The 22,181-nt window shown below is 39.5% G+C and overlaps 1 protein-coding gene and 1 long non-coding RNA gene across 2 annotated transcripts in view; both read left to right on the top strand.

The window, feature by feature from the left end:
- The window catches only part of LOC548369 (uncharacterized loc548369), a 95,394-nt gene that overhangs the window by 40,944 nt on the left and 32,269 nt on the right, over positions 1 to 22,181 (top strand). Inside the window, 1 exon segment of the mRNA NM_001114211.1 lies at positions 21,839 to 21,850. Within this exon segment, the coding sequence (NP_001107683.1) occupies positions 21,839 to 21,850 (12 nt within the window).
- On the top strand, positions 13,868 to 15,055 carry LOC116406695. The gene is made up of 2 exons (XR_004219755.1): positions 13,868 to 14,041; positions 14,767 to 15,055. It is a non-coding gene; the product is annotated as an uncharacterized LOC116406695 (long non-coding RNA).

Below are 22,181 nucleotides of genomic sequence, written 5' to 3'. Positions count from 1 at the left end.
CTAATAGTTAAATGTGTTTGATGATCAGAAACATTTTGTGTGACAAACATGCAAAAGAATAAGAAATCAGGAAGGGGGCAAATAGTTTTTCACACCACTGTAACTATATAATGTATATGCCTTATATGCTCATAAATATATTAATATATATATTTACCTTTATGCAAATTAGCACAGCTTCACTTGGTAAATAGGCAGTGTTTTTTATTTTTGAATGCATTGGACAGAGAGCAGCCCAGCAGAGACATCAACATGAAGGATTTTTTTTCTCTTCTGATCCTGATTAAACTTGTGTCATGTAGGGAACTCCCCCTGTTACCTTTTGTTCTGTCTCACTATTATATGTAGTTTATGTCTAACCTGTCTTTGCACTTCTATTTTCAGGTGCCCTCTCTCAGATTACTTTGGACCAACCTGGCTCTGCAGTTGTGAATCCATCAGGAACCCTAAAACTTTCCTGTAAAGTCTCAGTGTCTGTAAGTAGTGCACCCTGGGGATGGATCTGGCAGGCTCCTGGCAAAGGGCTTGTGGATATGGGGTATTTGAGCAGCAACAGGGGCTCTTACCCAGCCCCCTCATTTCAAAGTCGAGTCACTTTCACCGGGGACACCTCAAAGAACGAAATTTACTTAGAAATGACCAGTATGAAAAGTGAAGACTCTGGGACATATTACTGTGCGATAGACACACAGTGACAGAAGGAAGTGAAAACTGATTTTAAAACCTCATCCTGAGATGTAAATAAGTAGAGTAATTTCAGTAATGCATGTCATAAAAAAGGGTAACAATATGCCTGTAATGAAAACTCTTGTCTTGCATATGATACAGATAAATTGGCATTGAAATTACTGAGGCTCATCAGTGCATGATCATCCCGTAATTTTAAGCCTGGTAGAGGTATGCAGATATACCAGTTTAGGTTAATGTAACTAAGTCTCTGCAGGCAGGTTGTGACAAGTAAAATAGTCCAAAGAAGACTAACTTCATAGATGATCTCTTGGTACTATGGGGTTGTGCATGTGACAGTTTGCTCCAGTTTCATCAGTATTTGAACAGTATGGAAAGTACTTTAAAATGTACCTGTAACTATGACACTAGGACACTGAAATTTCTGGATGTACACTTAACGCTTGAGGGTCAAACCCTTTCAACAGATTTATTTTAAAAAATTACAGACTTTCTGAGTTTTCATCCAAGTTCTTTAAAAAACTCATTACGTTTGACACAATACACATGTTTTAAATGTATTCTAAGGGGCACATTTACTAATCCACAAATGTCCGAAAAGCGTCCGAATGCGTTTTTTCGTAATGATCGGTATTTTGCGACTTTTTCGCGAATTGTCGCGAATTTTTCGAGCGCTCAATACGAAAAATCGCAACAATTCGTGAAAGTCGTAATAGCTATGCAAAAGTCGCGACAATTCACGAAAGTCATAATGGCTATGCAAAAGTCGCAACAATTCACGAAAGTCATAATGGCAATGAAAACGTTGCGACAATTCGCGCACGTCGTAGCGGCTACGAAAAAGTCGCGACGGTGACGTAAAAATCGCAAAAAATACAAAAAAGTCGCAAAATGTTTGTTTCCAATCCGATTTTTTCCCATTCGGATTCGTGGATTAGTAAATCAGCCCCTAAGTGATGAAAATACCTTTATTGAACATGCAGCTGAATTAATTAAAAGGTTCCATAAAGAGAGGTTATCTTAATGGGGTACTGACCAGAAGTATTTCCATTACAAAAGATTAAAATAGGGAATAGGGAAAACCTAGCCCTGGAAAAAAGGGATAATGAAGCTTGAATTTTTTGTGAGCAAATTCACAACAGCCGCTAGAAAAATAAGTAATATCATTTGGAAACACTGGCACTGGTTACAAATATACTAGCCTTCCAACAGGCACCAATCATGGCCTTTATATGAGGCAGAAACTTTAGAGATCAACTGGTCAAAGCAGACATTGGGAGTCAGAAAAAAATCCACACAACTGCCTACACTGCACACAGTGCAAATCTGTTATCACGGGGAATTATATTGTATATTCACACCCAATCTTTGGGGAACACTGTGATGTGACTAATTGAGGGTTGGGTTTTTTACCCCACCTACTTTTTGGCTTTATAACTTTGTGTTGCAGTCACTATTGTTTAGGCTTGAAAAGGGCACAGGAGGGCCCAAAATGTTACCTGTATGTTTTTTTACTATTAATTATGTGTCAAGATCTTACCCATTGGACACACATCCACAGTCACACATGCACAGGTTTCTTCATCTGTGTAAAGTAATTACTGTATTTTAATGGGTGCTAACTGCATCTAAGCAATGAATTCATATATATTTACCTAGCAATTGTTATATTGTGCCGTAATGATGCATAGAACTTGACGCTCCAGAGCTATTAAGGACTTGCCCTTTATTTTGTTTGTGGCTCATCCTCTCATTTGGCTTTAACCCTTTTACTGCCAGCCATTTTGGTCAAAGCGGAACTTGTATTGCCAGACAGTTTTTGAACATTTTGCACTGTTTCACTTTAGGGGCCTTTCCTCGGGGGGACTTTTAGTTTACCAAGGAAAACAATATATCGTTTTTTTCAGAACAACCTAAGCTTTCAAAATATGGTAGAATTTTTGTGTAATTCCAATTCTGTAACAAGATATAGGCTTCTAAATGTCTAAAAATGCAAAAAAAATCAAATTTTCCATAATATAATCACACATACTAGAAACAAAAATTATTTTATGCACGAATATACAACTGATTTGGAAAGTCCCATGTCTCCTGAACGTGCCAATACCAAATATATATAGTTTTATGGAGATTTCTCACTTGTATAGGTCAAAAACTCCCAGCAGTACACTACCAAATTCCCAAAGCACTGCTCCAAAAAAACTGCATACTTTGGATTTCAAGGCCAAAATTCCACTAACAGAAGGTTTATCCCAGAAAATTGTACATTTTTGGAAAGAACTGATTCTGGGGAATACAGAATAGGCACAACTGTCTGTCTACTCCAAACTATCAAGTCGCAATGCTTTCCTAAAGTTATTGGTTTTTATCAAAATTTGTGATTTTTTTTAAAAATCGCTTCAAAGCTTCTAGTCTATAGTATCTTATCTCCTACAGGTCATAAAGTAACCAAATAAAACACCCTAAATATGAATGCCTGGGGTCCACTGAACAGTTTGATGCCCAATATGTATAGGTTTACCTAAGTATGTGGCATGTAGGGGCCCCAATGTGAACATACCCCATATGAACTGTCATTTCTGTCATTTCAGCTTCTGCAAAATCAACACATTTACATCATTATATGTGGGATGAAGCTAGTAAAAAGTACGCTCACCCCAGAAAGTCATATATTTTTGGAAAGTACACATTCCCCCGAATCTAAAATGGGTACCCATGTCTTTCTACTCCAAAGTACCAAGCCGCACAGCTTTTCTAAAGTTAGCAATTTTGATGACATTTCCAAAAATCCCCTCAAAGCTTCCACTTTGAAGCATCTTATCTCCCACATAGCATTAGGTACCAAGATAAAACACCCTGAATTTGAACGCCAGGGGTCCACTGAACAGTTTGATGCCCAATATGTATAGGTTTACCTAAGTATGTGGCATGTAGGGGCCCCAATGTGAACATACCCCCATATGAACTGTCATTTCTGTCATTTCAGCTCCTGCAAAATCAACACATTTACATTATTATATGTGGGATAAAGCTACAAAAAAGTACGCTCACCCCAGAAAGTCATATATTTTTGGAAAGTACACATTCCCCCGAATCTAAAATGGGTACCCATGTCTTTCTACTCCAAAGTACCAAGCCGCACAGCTTTTCTAAAGTTAGCAATTTTGATGACATTTCCAAAAATCCCCTCAAAGCTTCCATTTTGAAGCATCTTATCTCCCACATAGCATTAGGTACCAAGATAAAACACCCTGAATTTGAACACCAGGGGTCCACTGAACAGTTTGATGCCCAATATGTATAGGTTTACCCAAGTATGTGGCATGTAGGGGCCCGAATGTGAACATACCCCCATATATACTGTCATTTCTGTCATTTCAGCTTCTGCAAAATCAACACATTTACATCATTATATGTGGGATAAAGCTAGTAAAAAGGATGCTCACCCCAGAAAGTCATATATTTTTGGAAAGTACACATTCCCCCGAATCTAAAATGGGTACCTATGTCTTTCTACTCCAAAGTACCAAGCCGCACAGCTTTTCTAAAGTTAGCAATTTTGATGACATTTCCAAAAATCCCCTCAAAGCTTCCACTTTGAAGCATCTTATCTCCCACATAGCATTAGGTACCAAGATAAAACACCCTGAATTTGAACGCCAGGGGTCCACTGAACAGTTTGATGCCCAATATGTATAGGTTTACCTAAGTATGTGGCATGTAGGGGCCCCAATGTGAACATACCCCCATATGAACTGTCATTTCTGTCATTTCAGCTCCTGCAAAATCAACACATTTACATAATTATATGTGGGATAAAGCTACAAAAAAGTACGCTCACCCCAGAAAGTCATATATTTTTGGAAAGTACACATTCCCCCGAATCTAAAATGGGTACCCATGTCTTTCTACTCCAAAGTACCAAGCCGCACAGCTTTTCTAAAGTTAGCAATTTTGATGACATTTCCAAAAATCCCCTCAAAGCTTCCACTTTGAAGCATCTTATCTCCCACATAGCATTAGGTACCAAGATAAAACACCCTGAATTTGAACACCAGGGGTCCACTGAACAGTTTGATGCCCAATATGTATAGGTTTACCCAAGTATGTGGCATGTAGGGGCCCGAATGTGAACATACCCCCATATATACTGTCATTTCTGTCATTTCAGCTCCTGCAAAATCAACACATTTACATCATTATATGTGAGATAAAGCTACAAAAAAGTACGCTCACCCCAGAAAGCCATATATTTTTGGAAAGTACACATTCCCCCGAATCTAAAATGGGTACCCATGTCTTTCTACTCCAAAGTACCAAGCCGCACAGCTTTTCTAAAGTTAGCAATTTTGATGACATTTCCAAAAATCCCCTCAAAGCTTCCATTTTGAAGCATCTTATCTCCCACATAGCATTAGGTACCAAGATAAAACACCCTGAATTTGAACACCAGGGGTCCACTGAACAGTTTGATGCCCAATATGTATAGGTTTACCCAAGTATGTGGCATGTAGGGGCCCGAATGTGAACATACCCCCATATATACTGTCATTTCTGTCATTTCAGCTCCTGCAAAATCAACACATTTACATCATTATATGTGAGATAAAGCTACAAAAAAGTACGCTCACCCCAGAAAGCCATATATTTTTGGAAAGTACACATTCCCCCGAATCTAAAATGGGTACCCATGTCTTTCTACTCCAAAGTACCAAGCCGCACAGCTTTTCTAAAGTTAGCAATTTTGATGACATTTCCAAAAATCCCCTCAAAGCTTCCATTTTGAAGCATCTTATCTCCCACATAGCATTAGGTACCAAGATAAAACACCCTGAATTTGAACACCAGGGGTCCACTGAACAGTTTGATGCCCAATATGTATAGGTTTACCCAAGTATGTGGCATGTAGGGGCCCGAATGTGAACATACCCCCATATATACTGTCATTTCTGTCATTTCAGCTCCTGCAAAATCAACACATTTACATCATTATATGTGAGATAAAGCTACAAAAAAGTACGCTCACCCCAGAAAGCCATATATTTTTGGAAAGTACACATTCCCCCGAATCTAAAATGGGTACCCATGTCTTTCTACTCCAAAGTACCAAGCCGCACAGCTTTTCTAAAGTTAGCAATTTTGATGACATTTCCAAAAATCCCCTCAAAGCTTCCATTTTGAAGCATCTTATCTCCCACATAGCATTAGGTACCAAGATAAAACACCCTGAATTTGAACACCAGGGGTCCACTGAACAGTTTGATGCCCAATATGTATAGGTTTACCCAAGTATGTGGCATGTAGGGGCCCGAATGTGAACATACCCCCATATATACTGTCATTTCTGTCATTTCAGCTCCTGCAAAATCAACACATTTACATCATTATATGTGAGATAAAGCTACAAAAAAGTACGCTCACCCCAGAAAGCCATATATTTTTGGAAAGTACACATTCCCCCGAATCTAAAATGGGTACCCATGTCTTTCTACTCCAAAGTACCAAGCCGCACAGCTTTTCTAAAGTTAGCAATTTTGATGACATTTCCAAAAATCCCCTCAAAGCTTCCACTTTGCAGCATCTTATCTCCCACATAGTGTTAGGTACCAAGATAAAACACCCTAAATATGAACGCCAGGGGTCCACTGAACAGTTTGATGCCCAATATGTATAGGTTTACCTAAGTATGTGGCATGTAGGGGCCCCAATGGGAACATACCCCCATATGATCTATCATTTCAGCTCCTGCAAAATCAACACATTTACATCCTTTATGTGGGATAATGCTACAAAAAAAGTACATTCACCCCAGAAAGCCATATATTTTTGGAAAATACACATCCCCCCGAATCTATAATGGGTAAATATTTCTTATTGCTACAAAGTACCAAGCTGTAAAGCTTTCCTAAGTTTGCAGATTTATATGACATTTTCGAAAATCGCATAAAAATGTTGCAATTTGCCGCATTTATCTCTCACAATTTCTTGATAAAGATCAGATAAAGACAAATCACCCCAAAAAGGAACACCAGAGGTCTACTGAACAGTTTGATGCCCAATATGCATAGATATACCAAAGTCTGCGGTATGTACTGAACCCTAAATGAAAATAGCGCATAAGGATTTCTCGCCTGCCAGCTCAGCTTTTGCACACAGAGCCCCCTGTCAGTGTATTATGTGCCAAAACTTCCCCTAACTATACAGAGACCCCCACAAAACCATATATTTTTGGAAAGTACACATTCTGACAAATCCAACAAAGGTAAAGAGTCCTTTCTACACCAAAGTACCAAGCCGCAAAGCTTTCCTAAAGTTATCGGTTTTTATGACATTTCAGAAAATCGCCTAAAAATGTTGCAATTTGCCGCATTTATCTCACACAATTTCTTGCGTACAAAGGCAAGTCACCCCAAATAGGAACACCAGAGGCCTACTGAACAGTTTGATGCCCAATATGCATAGATATACCAAAGTCTGCGGTATGTACTGAACCCTAAATGAAAATAGCGCATAAGGATTTCTCGCCTGCCAGCTCAGCTTTTGCACACAGAGCCCCCTGTCAGTGTATTATGTGCCAAAACTTCCCCTAACTATACAGAGACCCCCACAAAACCATATATTTTTGGAAAGTACACATTCTGACAAATCCAACAAAGGTAAAGAGTCCTTTCTACACCAAAGTACCAAGCCGCAAAGCTTTCCTAAAGTTATCGGTTTTTATGACATTTCAGAAAATCGCCTAAAAATGTTGCAATTTGCCGCATTTATCTCACACAATTTCTTGCGTACAAAGGCAAGTCACCCCAAATAGGAACACCAGAGGCCTACTGAACAGTTTGATGCCCAATATGCATAGATATACCAAAGTCTGCGGTATGTACTGAACCCTAAATGAAAATAGCGCATAAGGATTTCTCGCCTGCCAGCTCAGCTTTTGCACACAGAGCCCCCTGTCCGTGTATTATGTGCCAAAACTTCCCCTAACTATACAGATCCCCCACAAAACCATATATTTTTGGAAAGTACACATTCTGACAAATCCAACAAGGGTAAAGAGTCCTTTCTACACCAAAGTACCAATCTGCAGAGCTTTCCTAAAGTTATTGGTTTTTATGACATTTCAGAAAATTGCCTAAAAATGTTGCAATTTGTCGCATTTATCTCACACAATTTCTTGCGTACAAAGGCAAGTCACCCCAAATAGGAACACCAGAGGCCTACTGAACAGTTTGATGCCCAATATGCATAGATATACCAAAGTCTGCAGTATGTACTGAACCCTAAATGAAAATAGCGCATAAGGATTTCTCGCCTGCCAGCTCAGCTTTTGCACACAGAGCCCCCTGTCAGTGTATTATGTGCCAAAACTTCCCCTAACTATACAGAGACCCCCACAAAACCATATATTTTTGGAAAGTACACATTCTGACAAATCCAACAAGGGTAAAGAGTCCTTTCTACACCAAAGTACCAAGCCGCAAAGCTTTCCTAAAGTTATCGGTTTTTATGAGATTTCAGAAAATCGCCTAAAAATGTTGCAATTTGCCGCATTTATCTCACACAATTTCTTGCGTACAAAGGCAAGTCACCCCAAATAGGAACACCAGAGGTCTACTGAACAGATTGATGCCCAATATGCATAGATATACCAAAGTCTGCGGTATGTACTGAACCCAAAATGAAAATAGCGCATAAGGATTTCTCGCCTGCCAGCTCAGCTTTTGCACACAGAGCCCCCTGTCAGTGTATTATGTGCAGTAACCCCCCCTAACTATACAGTGACCCCCAGAAAACCATATATTTTTGGAAAGTACACATTCTGATGAATTCAAAATAGGTAAAGTTATTTTTGTACACCAAAGTTACACCTGGCAAAGCTACGCTAAAAACAGATCAGGAACACTTATATAGGGATAAAATGTGATAAAACCACAAAAATTGTGCAAATCAGTGAAACAACAAAATAAGTTACATGACAGTGTAATTAGTGGCCAGAATATCTGATCCAATAGTTACGCTGTCAAAATAAACAGTTTTTAGGTAAAAGAAAATAAAAACAAAGTGGTAAAATGAAAAAAAAAAAAAAAAAAAAGCAAAACAAAAAAAACCCAAAGTGTTTGTGTATACATGTGTGTACATGTGTAAAAGTTGTGTGATAGTGTGTAAGTGTGTATATGAGTGTAAATAAGTGTATAAAAGTGTGAAAAATGAAAAAAAAAAAAAAAAAAAATAAAAAATAAAAAAATGCTAAAATGTGTGCTGTAAGTGTGTGTAAATGTATGTAAGTGTGTATAAATGTATGTAAATGTGTGTATAAGTGTGTAAAAGTGTGTAAATGCAATAAAAAAAAAAAGTCCTTACCTGTTCCTGAAGACCGATCGCCTCCTTCCTCATTTGGGCCGGCGCTGGGGGAGAGGGAGGAAGCAGGAAGCAGCAGATGCGATGCGATCGCATCTGCTGCTTCCTGGAGGGTCCTGCGAGCGATCGGCTCGCAGGACCCTGATGACAGCCCCCCTGGCACATTGCCCAGGGGGGCTGTCATTGTTAGAAGCCCTCTGCAGCGGCGGCACATGCCGCCGCTGCAGAGGGCAGCGCTTAAACGCCAACGACGTATGAGACACGTCGTTGGCGTTTAAGCCCTTTTACTGCCATCACGTATGCCATACGTGCTTGGCAGTAAAAGAGTTAAATATTATCAGTCCCTTTCTTTCAACTGTAACAGCTAAGACACTCGTGCATACTCTCATCCTACCCCAACTAGACTACTGTAACCTACTACTAACTGGCCTCTCCGCCACTACAGTCTGTATTACATACTGCTCTCATAAAGAAAGTACAGACCCCTCCCCTGCTGAAGTCCTTATCATGGCTTCCAATTAAACAAAGAATAACTTAAAAACCCTATCTCTTCATTCAAAAAATATAAACTCATTTTTTTCATGGCTTGTAAACTTGTGGTGATACAGTATATTGAAAAACTGGAAATTTAAAAAGCTAATTTAAAAAGCAAAAAAATTGCTCTTTAAAAAGTACCCTTTAAACTGAAATAGTAACTGAAACCCTGGAACAGAGTGGTAACTGAAACTATTGCTTGTATGGTTATATTATATGGTTCTTATTGAATAAACCATCCTTTGAATTGTTTGAACTGTTATCTGGACTATGGATAAATTAGTAATCATGTTACTTTAATGTATATAACTGTATTTGCCAATGTGTACATCTAAACTGTATCACCCCAGAGCTTATTAGATAATGGCACCTAGCTGCTTGTACTGTACACCCATCTAATCTCTCCCATCATACAAGGATTTAATTCAGACATTTTGCCTTATATTGTGGTTAAGGCATTTTTAAACTCTGAAGTAACATATAAAGTGCCTACCTTGTTAGAAAAGCTCCTTTCCCTTATGCAATGACTGGTTTTTGTTTAGGAAAAAAAATGTTTCCCATTGTGACAGGGTGAATGCTCGTCCGTAGTGTGGAAAGGAAGATCTGTGATATCACCGTCATGTGATCATCTGGACTTTAGGTCACCAGAAAATATACTTTTAACACACCCAATTCAAGGACATTTCCCCTGGTGTAGGGGTTAGAGCTCCTAGCTTGCAATTTTCAATGCTATGGACCATGTTCAAATTCAGGCTTGCTTTTGTATACATGTTGATAAAAACAGTTTTATAAAAAAAAAAGAGTTTTATGTACTTTATTTTAGGACATTATTTTCTTTAATTGCCTTTACATAGTTACATAGTTAAGTTGGGTTGAAAAAAGACCAAAGTCCATCAAGTTCAACTCTTTCAAGCAAACCCAGCACACACACACAGAGCCATACCAACCTATCTATACACTCTCCTACATAAACCATATTTACCAACAGCAATAATAACTGTAGGTTTTAGTATCAGTATGGCCTTGGATACTACAGTATGCTTGTTCAAGAACTCATCCAGGCCCCTCTTAAAGACATTAACTGAACTTCCATCAAAACATCACTAGGAAGGGCATTCCACAACCTCACTGCCCTCACTGTAAAAAACCACCTACGCTGCTTCAAATGGAAGCTCCATTCCTCTAATCTAAAGGGGTGACCTCTGGTGCTCTGATCGTTTTTATGGGAAAAGAGAACATCCCCTATCTGCCTGTAATCCCCTCTAATGTACTTGTACAGAGTAATCAAGCATCTTTTTTTCCAGAGAAAACAACCCCAACCTTGACAGTCTAACCTCATAGCTTAAATCTTCCATCCCCTTTACCAGTTTAGTTGCAGTCTCTGCACTCTCTCCAGCTCATTAATATCCTTCTTAAGGACTGGAGCCCAAAACTGCACTGCATACTCAAGGTGAGGCCTTACCAGGGACCTATAAAGGGGCAAAATTATGTTCTCATCCCCAGATCCTTCTCAGTTAAGGATCCACCCAACACACTATCATTTAGTGTATAACTTGCATTTATATTATTTCTACTAAAGTGCATAACTTTGTACTTTTCAACACTGAACCTCATTTTCCATTTTACTTCCCAGTTTTCCAATTGTATCAAATTGCTCTGCATGGTCATTAATAAACAAGTAAAAAGCAAAGGACCAAGGACTGACCCCTGCGGTACTCCACTAACAACACTGGCCCAATTAGAAAATGTTCCATTCACACCTCAGGCTCAGATTGTAAACACCCACATTGTTCACCTGTTCACACCTCAGACAGACTGTAGGAGCAGTGCCAACATTGTGTCACTGTATGTACTGTGTATGGCACACATAGAAAGCATAGGGCAGAGAGAGCATGGCACCCACAGGCTGCATAGGGCAGGCAATGTATGGCACACACAGGCAGGGTAGGGCAGGTAAAGTATGGCACACACAGGCAGGGTAGGGCAGGTAAAGTATGGCACACACAGGCAGCATAGGGCAGGCAATGTATGGCACACACAGGCAGGGTAGGGCAGGTAAAGTATGGCACACACAGGCAGGGTAGGGCAGGTAAAGTATGGCACACACAGGCAGGGTAGGGCAGGTAAAGTATGGCACACACAGGCAGGGTAGGGCAGGTAAAGTATGGCACACACAGGTAGCATAGGGCAGGCAATGTATGGCACACATAGGCAGGGTAGGGCAGGTAAAGTATGGCACACACAGGCAGGGTAGGGCAGGTAAAGTATGGCACACACAGGCAGGGTAGGGCAGGTAAAGTATGGCACACACAGGCAGCATAGGGCAGGCAATGTATGGCACACATAGGCAGGGTAGGGCAGGTAAAGTATGGCACACACAGGCAGGGTAGGGCAGGTAAAGTATGGCACACACAGGCAGGGTAGGGCAGGTAAAGTATGGCACACACAGGCAGCATAGGGCAGGCAATGTATGGCACACATAGGCAGGGTAGGGCAGGTAGAGTATGGCACACACAGGCAGGGTAGGGCAGGTAAAGTATGGCACACACAGGCAGCATAGGGCAGGCAATGTATGGCACACACAGGCAGGGTAGGGCAGGTAAAGTATGGCACACACAGGCTGTGTGTACACCAATTACGTTTCCAAGTAATAGGTCATCTACCGAGATTGAAAACGTGCACCAACTGTGAATAATATTGGTGGAGACTTGTGCTGTTCTGTTTTTTCTTCCCTGTTAACCACGCCCATGGTCCAGCTGTAGGCAAAAGCCCATTAAGGGACTATTTAAAGGGGATGTTCACCTTCAGACACCTTCTGAATTTAAACAGCCCTCGTGAGAAATTTTTTTTTTTGTAAATCATCTTTATTATTTAAAATGTGTAGTTTTGAAGCTACAGACCAGGATCAGTGCTGCTTAGCTCTAACTGATATGCTCCCTCCCTTTTAAATAATAAAAGATGATTTACAAGGAGTGGTTTAAATTCAGACTATTGTCTGAAGGTGAACATCCCCTTTGAGCTTGTCTCTCCCATACTCTGGTGCTGGATCATTAGCCTTCATGCTGATTTTCCTGGGTTTCTGTTCTTGTATGTCTGTTCCTGCCCTGCCCCTTGTCTCCTAGTCCAGTGTTTTGGATTTTTAAAGCAAAACAAAACAGTGCAGGTCAAAAATTAGTTTATTTGTGTAAAAATTTGCCAAAGGTGAAACTGGAATTTGCGGTAAAAAAAACTCACTCATCACTAATGACACTGTTTGCTTCTGGATAAAGGATTCCATAAGTGTAACACTGAGTGGTTTTAAAGTTAAGTGTAAATATGCAACTTAAAGAAATATTTGCTTGTTCCTTTCAGTTTACTGACTGGTTCTTATAATAATGTAGCAAAATGCATCCCTTCTCTGGGTCTTTTAATGAATTGGCTGCTGCTGCATTGTCTCAGGAGTCAGAGCCAGGAATACAGAAAATATAAAATAACCAGCGCGAATCATTTTGTTTTTAATAACAATTACATTTACAAATAACTAGTGATGGGCGAAAAGTTTCGCCAGACATGGATTCGCGGCGAATTTCCGTGTTTCGCCATTGGCGGATTGTTTCGCGAAACGGATGAAAAATTTCGCTGTGGAAAAATTCGCCGCACGTCCAAAAATTGTCGCCGGCATCAAAAAAGAATAGTCGCGGGCGACAAAATAATAGCCGCGGGCGACGAAACAATAGCGCGCAACAAAATAATAGCCGCGGGCGACGAAACAAGAGCCGCGCGACGAAACAAGAGCCGCGTGCGACGAAACAATAGCCGTGCGACAAAATAATAGCTGCGGGCGACGAAATAATAGCCGCGCGACGAAACAATAGCCGCGGGCGACGAAATAATAGCCGCGGGCGACGAAACAATAGCCGCGCGACAAAACAAGAGCCGCGGGCGACGAAACAAGAGCCGCGCGACGAAACAAGAGCCGCACTCGACAAAATAATAGCCGCGCGACAAAATAATAGCCGCGGGCGACAATTTTTTTTGTCGCACGACATTTTCGCCGTTTCGCGAATTTTTCGGCGAAGCGAAACGGAACAGATTCGCTCATCACTACAAATAACTTTAATACCAATGAAAATTTATAATGAACGTATAAAAATGTTGCTTCACATTACATTTTTTTCATTATGCAAATAGTTTTTGGGTGGATATTCCTTGTAAACGGAAAAGAAAAAAAAACATTCTAGAAACTAAACAGGATACAGACAGGAAATATATCTTTGCTTGTGGCAGTGTAGCAGTCTCTGCCTACAAAGAAGGATGCAAACAAAACACCAGTCAGACTCATACTGTGATGCTGAATTTGTGATGCAAATGAACGTTTCCTTGGATGTGGTTATGTTTACTTGCACTTATTTTTTGCACTTATTTTTGAAATCAGAAACATTTTTTGCCTTCAAGTGTTTGCCAAGATTCCTTTGAAAACAAGGTAAGTAATTGCTGCATGTAGCCCACAATAGTTAGAATAAGGCTTATTGCAGATTATGTTTTTAAAATATATGGTAACTTGAGATCTGAATAGTAACCTAGTGCTTAATAAAAAAACAAAACCCAAGTTATTAAGGTCAAATAACAGGAATACTTGAGCTTACTAGGTGGTTAGGGAATGTGTCACTTGACAAATTTTAGCAAAAACAGACATAAGTATATTTATCTGAGTATGTTTTAACTCTAGATTCATAATGAAGTAAGGAGTAAAGGTTTTTGTCAAAGTCTATATCAATGTGACTATTATTCGGGGGGTTACAGCACAATGACTTATATTGTTACAAAAACTGTACTGACATTTGTTAATGCTGCAGTATATGGTTTGAAAAGAAAAGGGTTAGTCACAATAATATTCATTTTTGGGGTACACTAATATATAATAACATACAATCAGAGTATTCTTAGCATTTTGTGATGCAACATGCATTAAATTATAAAGAGATTCAACTAATTCAAGGAACATAGTCGAGCATATACTGTAGGGTACATCTGCCATGTGATGAATGCTTTGTACAGTATATAACTATAACTATTCTGATTTCAAAAAAAACCACTAAGGGGACCTTAGATCCTTATGAGTCTGTGGGTGAATGAGTCAAAATGTATAAAGAAAAGGCAAAATAAAGCCCAGACAAGAAAACTAAATTTTTTATTTTCATTTTTCAGGCAGAACATGATGCCATGCAGGAATTTTTTCCTAAGAAAATGCGGCCATCTGGCTGCTGAATTATTTGACCCCTTATCTGTTTTGATGTATTTACAATCCTTGAAGATGATGAGGAAAAACACAGCTTCTTCCACTAAATGCTGTCTGTTCCTGGATACTCTTAGCATAATTTGCCCTTTTGGAGACAATCTGGAGAAAAAAAGCACAAATTAAAATTTCCAATCAGCACAATGATAAGGATGGGACTATTACAAATATATCAATAAATCAATAAAGATTAGGAACTTCGCTGATAGCTCACTCATATACAGCCTCATTCCAAATACAAAAGTATTACACTGCATGCAAGACTTAGGGGCAAATTTATCAACATTTGAATTGTTTCTGTTTTTCAAGATTTATTACAAGCAAAAAGCTCAAAGACTTGAATATAAAAATTTGGCTGAAAGATGCCATAGACAGTTATTACTTATCTAGGATCTGAGCCAATCTGCAGGAAGCTGACTCTTAGGGGCACATTTACTAATCCACGAATCCGAATCCCGAAAGGGAAAAAATCGGATTGTAAACGAAAATTTAGCGACTTTTTCGTCGCCGTCACGTTTTTTTTTCGTATTTTGCGTGATTTTTTTGTCGCCGTCACGACTTTATCATTTTATTCGGAAAAATACCGATCATTGCGGAAAAAACGCATTTGGATGCTTTTCGGACGTTCGTGGATTAGTAAATGTGCCCCATAGTCTTACTAACTGAGCATGTTTAGTTTGGTCTGCATGTCTGTGCAGGAGTGAGGCATTATGGGAACTTTCTTTACAAAGCTCAGAATTTTTCTTCCTGTTTGGCTTCAGATCTTCTGAACAGGTGAAATATGAGGAGACTTAAGGGCACTATTGAGACAACTGAAGGTATGCCTGCAGCTTGAGATTAACTCTTTATTAGCCTTGAAAAATAATGAAACTGAATAGCAAAAACACTTACAACAGAAAAAGATTTTCAAAAGGAGAAGCAAGGCCTATATTAAACAAGCTTGTGTGTTACCTACTGCACTGATCTGCATGTGTCAGAATGGCAGCGATAGATCAGCTCCTTCCTTTGACACTTAGGGGCATATTTATATACAGTATATATATATATATATATATATATATATATATATATATCAGTCCTGATGGTGTCTGCACTCCAAGGCTTTTAGTATTCTGTGAATTTTTTTGAATTTTAAGGGTGTGCCGGCCATGGATTATTTCATGCTATATATATATATATATATATAGTGTTTAAGCCAGGATCACCTGTGATCACCTGTGATGTTGCCTATAGCAACCAATCAGATCTTTGCATTTGTTTTCTAACTTGTAGGTGACACACTTTAGTAAATATACCCCTTTTTATTAGCTCTGTGGTGTCTGCTCACTTTCATTACTAAACCCACTTGTCCCAGGCTGATGCACCCACAACACTTCCCTATTACTCTAAGTAAGAGCACTACCTCCCATCAGCTTTCTGACAAAAGGACACATCGGGGCATATTTATCACCCACTTTCTATTCATTCCTATGGGGTTTTTAGAAGTATTTATCAACGGTTATAAGTTAGAGTTCACCATTAACTCTATTAGCTTCTAAAATTCCCAAAGAAATAAATAATTTTACACTTTGATAAATCTGCCCCATAGTGTTCTGTTTCCTACATTCCTAAACTGAGCAAAGATGTGATTCGGCACACTCACATAATGAAAGGGAGCAGTGGTAAATTAAATTATGGCAAAGTAAGATGGCATCCATGAGTTGATTAAAGAACATAGGGACACTCAGGTGCTATGTGCACTTGAAAAGTAACAATTTAGCAAAAATATTTGGGAGAGAGGGCTGAGGTCAATCTATGTGCATTTCACTGTTCTTATACCTTTCCTTCTCCTTTAAGTTCTTAAACAATCAGGATTAAGGTGACGTGCGTGTGTGTTTTTTTTGTTTTGTTTTTTTTTGGGGGGGGGCACCACGCGGTGGGGGTCCAATATATCCTGCAAATGGGCCTGGCAAAATGTTGTACTTTGGAGCCCCTTTTAACAGGTGATAGCTGATAATAATAAATTGGCAAAAACTTGGGATAACAACAGCAATTGACAGTGCAATCTGCAAGCGCCTCTAACTCCCAGAAGCCATGCAAAACTGGGTTAGCAGCGGTGGGACTGGTGATAATAGAGAAAATGGCTTGTTGCTAAGTGATGCAGCCACCATAACGCTGTGCCGCTGCTAGGGGTTCTTACTCTTGTGAGACCTGTCCACCTCTGCAGGATGATTATTGAATAGATAAGTTGGTTGTAAATAACGTGTTCCATTAATGATCCAGCAGCCCAGTGAGTTTTGGCACACTATAGATCCAGGACCAATTACACGGCCAAACATCACTCTGCACAAATGTTTTACAAACGTAAAACAAATAAAGCTTAATTCTTTTTTCACCATACTTTTGAGTCGTGTGTGTGCCCTGCTTTATATGATGTTCATTATGTGCAGGGCAGGCAAAGTTCAAAAAAGCAGATGCAAGTCACCATGTTGTCAGCACATTACTAGAGACCTAATAATCTCTGCAAAACAAAGCAAAGAATATGTTCTGTGTTAGATATTCATATTTCCAGATGCAAAGCCAAGTATTATAACACAACCTCATTTATACACACCCAATCCTAATGCAAATCACGGATAATTCCTCCTGGTTAAAGGGAGGCAGTTCTGAATCTGTCTCAGCAGAGACTGACATCCAGTCTGCGTCACAATGAAGAATCTATTTTCAATTCTCCTCCTTTTGAAACTTCACTCATGTAGGAAACAGCCCCTTCTTTTCAGTATTTGTCTTTATACTTTGTACCCTATGTTTAACGCTGATATTTTCTGTTTCTCTCATCACAGGTGTCTTTTCACAAATAACATTTGAGCAGCCTGGATCTATAGTTGTCAAGCCGTCGGATACACTAAAAATTGCCTGTAAAGTTTCTACCTCTGTTAGCAGCTATTACTGGGCATGGGTCAGGCAAGCTCCCGGGAAAGGGCTGGAATATATGGGAAGAATTACTAGCGCTGGTGCCACAGAGCATACTCCTGCTTTTCAGAATCGAGTCACTTTAACTAGAGACACTTCAAAGAATGAAATATACCTGGCAGTGTCCAGTATGAGAAGCGAAGACTCTGGAGTATATTACTGTGCAAGAGACACAGTGATACAAGGAAGGGAAGACTGGGTATCAAACTACACACCAACAGACACTTAATAAAGTAGAGGAAATCTAGACTGAAGGGCAAGAAATCATTTTAAAAAAGGACAAAAGAGATGTGTATAATATTGTAATTGAACTTATATTTTCTTATGTTCTTTATGTTTTTATTACATCCATAGTTATTTACAGTGAGACGTGAAGAATCAAATGCCAGAATCACATTCTATTCTAATTTTAAAGTTAAAAGAAAGATCTACAGTCTGTGCATCAGATATAATGTTTTACTGTTAAACTCACATATCATTATTTATAATTATAATCTATGTTTATTTAATTTAATGTCAGGGTTATTAAAGGATTTTTAAAGTTTGCTTTTGTTTAAAATCAGTCCTACAAGCTGCTATATTAGTCTCCACATTTCATTGTACATGGTGAAGCATTCACTACTTTGTGCTTCTAGCTCTTGCTGGTGATCATTTCATAAGTGGATTTCCTGTAAAAACATCACAGATGAAGCCTCAATATCCTTTCTTCCAACAACAAATAATGTGCCCATACCCACTAAAAAGACAATCCATGAATCATTTCACAAAAAGAGTTTTGTAGAGCACTTCTATTTATGTTTAGAAAGGGATCCTCAACTCAGCTAACCTGCCACACTTCTGCCAATTCTAATACTGCGTCTTCTTAATACAGGTATGGGATTGGTTATCCGGAAACCCATTATTACATTACATTACATTAACATTTATTTATAAAGCGCCAACATATTCCGCAGCGCTCTACAATAAGTGGGTTACATACATTGGACATACAGAGTAACATATAAAGCAATCAGTAACCGATACAAGAGGTGAAGAGGGCCCTGCCCAAAAGAGCTTACAATCTACAAGGAGAAAGGGTTGAGACACAAGGTGTGGGAATGGGCATGACCAGAGTTGTGAGAGGTGTGGCACAGGGTTTTGCTAAGCTAGATTAGGGTAAGCTTCTCTAAATAAATGTGTTTTTAGAGATCTCTTGAAGGCAGAGAGATTGGGAGAAAGTCTGACAGTTTGTGGGAGCGAATTCCAGAGAAGGGGGGCAGCCCTTGCAAAGTCTTGAATGCGAGCGTGTGAGGGGGGAATGAGAGAGGAGTTGAGGAGCAGGTCAGTAGAGGAGCGTAACAAGTGGGTTGGATGGTACCTAGAGATGAGTTCAGAGATGTAGGGTGGGGCAGAGTTATGGACTGCTTTAAATGTGAGGGTCAATAGTTTGAATTTTATCCTGGATGGTAGGGGAAGCCAGTGCAGGGATTGGCAGAGTGGGATGGCAGAGGAGGAGCAGTTGGAGAGGTGTATGAGCCTGGCAGCAGTATTCATTATGGACTGGAGAGGGGACAGTCTTTGGAGGGGAAGGCCAATTAATAGGGAGTTACAGTAGTCCAGGCGAGATATTATAAGAGAGTGAATAAGAATTTTGGCAGCATCTTGGGTGATAAATGATCGGATTTTGGAGATATTTCTTAGGTGAAAGTGACATGATTTGATAAGTGATTGGATATGAGGGGTGAAGGACAGGGCAGAATCAAGGATAACCCCAAGGCACCGGGCCAGAAAGCTCCAAATTCACTAAATTCTCTAAAACAACAGCCCTGGGTGCAGGTCAAAAAATATATATATATACTGTATGTGTGTGTGTGTATATACACATATCATAGATACATCGCAATGCAAATAAACATAATTCAAACTGCAAACTCCAATAATGAGCCCAAGAGCCTCTGTAAATAACAAGAGAGGGTATAAAAGTTTATGCCACCTGGATAATAGATGGTAATGCAATAAGCTTACATTTTACTTGTCATAATACATTCATTTGTAAAAAAAAAATACCCTGTGTATCAGCCCATAATATCAGTTGTCTCAGTTGTCCCATAATGGAACAAATAATTGGCTTTGTTACTCTCACAGCATGGAAGCATATCATTTCCCAGCACTTTTAGCTGTGCCATAGTGTGTGGGATAAAAGTTCATAACAGCAGGTGAGAGCTTGGGGTTATTATATTGCAATGTGCATAGAAAGATGACATGAACTGCTAAGCAGATACTATGCTGACTAAAGGCAGCGGTGTTTAATACATTGTTGGGAGTGAAAACCTTGCATGTTACTTTTCTTTAAGAAAAAGGAACATATCTGGTTAAACAGTGACACCTAATGGGGTACAGTATTGTCTCTTTTAATTATTCTATACAATTTTAACTCAGTAGCAGTATTGGATAGAAAAGTAGATCCCTTGGGTGTCAAGTAGATCCCTGAGGCACGCACACGCCTTTCCACTGGCCTTTCCACTAATGCAGGCTAAGTGGCGGGCTGCATTTTTTATTAAGTAGAAGGATAGATCCTTCCTCACACCGAAACACCATATCACACGCCATCCTCGTGCGTTAATCATGTTCTGAAAATAACAACAAGCACAAAGCAAACTGTAAACAAAACAGTTAAATTACAAACTGTGGGAGCCGTGGGGCAGGACTCACCCACCAGGCGCAAACTTGTGGCGTGGGGTTGCATTGCTATGGAAGTGGCTGCTTTTGCCTGTTTTATTAGGCCAGTGTTGACTATGCCTGACCGTGCAGCACCAATCACCTGACTGTGCTGTGACTGTGCCTGATGGTGCAGCACCAATTGCCTGACTGCGTCGCTCCAGTCCCAGTGTAGGCTTGAATTTAGAAAGACACATGGGATCTCAGCACACCCGCTTCAGAACCTAAAATGTAAACTTTATTAAATAATGTTTAAAATCAATTTCGTTAAAATGGTGAAAGAAAAGAAAGAAGGAAATGTGGTGCTCTGAGCGGCCACTTATGTTCTGCCCTGCAGGGTGCTTGGTGCATATTATGTCATTCCGCATCTCGCACCCTGCAGGGCAGAACAAAAGGGCCCACTCGGAGCGCCACTGAGACTGGATTGGCGCAGTCAGGCAATTGGTGCTGCACAGTCAATCACAGTGCGGTCAGGTGATTGGTGCTGCACGTTCATGCACAGTCACCACGGACTGGTGCCAGTCAGGCCAGATTCGGCCGTGGGCCTTGTGTTTGACACATGTGCACTAATTCTTCACCTGATGCTCAGTATTAATAGAGGGATCAGCACCCTCCAAGGTAATACCAATATTGCAAAAATACTGGAACAACAGGGCTTATTGATGTATTTTATGTCTTGCCAGTGATATATCTATAAGCATGCATTTTATGCACACAGACACCTGAGCAGTAAAGTTTTTGGGTGCCGTTTTTCTCTACCCAGTTATATTCCACAGAGAATATTATTTCACCCTATACACTTTACTTTTTAATAATCTGTTTTTTTATGTTTAAATAATTTGCTCCATAGTGTCCATAGTATCTCCTCTCTGCGTAGCTGATGTTTTCCTTTCAGCTTTTTCCAATACATTCCTCTATTAAGACATCTTTGTTTTAAATCTGCCCCTAATAGTTACTTCCATGTACATGTTGTTTTAACTCAGGGTCTTTTTAATAATTAATAATGGAGGTAAATGGTAAAAGATAGATGTGTTATTAGTGTTGAAGATATCTTTCATCTACAAGATATTAAAACAGTGGGTGACTGCAGGGACATACATATATGATTGGTAGAAACATTACTAATTATTCAAAGCTTTTTATATAGACAATAGATGGTTAACGAGAGTTAGCAAGGCATATGTAAACAAGGCTGACAGCATCTATTGTTATGGCTCAGTGGGTTTAGGATGTCCACCAAGGAAGTTCCCAAATAAAAAAGATCAGTTACAGAAGGGTATGTTTATTCCTACTGCCACAGGGTGCTTTTTGCATGAACTTTAATCAGAGTGCTTTACGGGGGTAGCAGCACTGTGATTCAGTTTCATACAAAAACATATATATGTTCTTATTGTGCCTGTATTAGTCTGTGATAAAACATTTCAGTTATTGCAGCAAATTATGAAATTTTAGATTGTCCAGCAGCAACAACAATACAATTTAGATGATATATGTAAAAAATGTACTTTTATTTTATTCAGCAAACTTACAGCACTACCTTATTTGTAATGTGTTTTTTCCAGTAGAGCAAGAACAGTAATTAAACCTTACACTATCAAAGTAATGCCCTAAACAGAGAATGTTGCCTCATTGTCCATTGGTCCATTGGTACTGCTCTCTTAACTGCTTGGTATTCTAA

Source organism: Xenopus tropicalis, chromosome 1 (genome assembly GCF_000004195.4).
Source record: "Xenopus tropicalis strain Nigerian chromosome 1, UCB_Xtro_10.0, whole genome shotgun sequence".
NCBI lineage: Eukaryota > Metazoa > Chordata > Amphibia > Anura > Pipidae > Xenopus > Xenopus tropicalis.
This window is presented reverse-complemented; position numbering and strand designations above follow the sequence as displayed.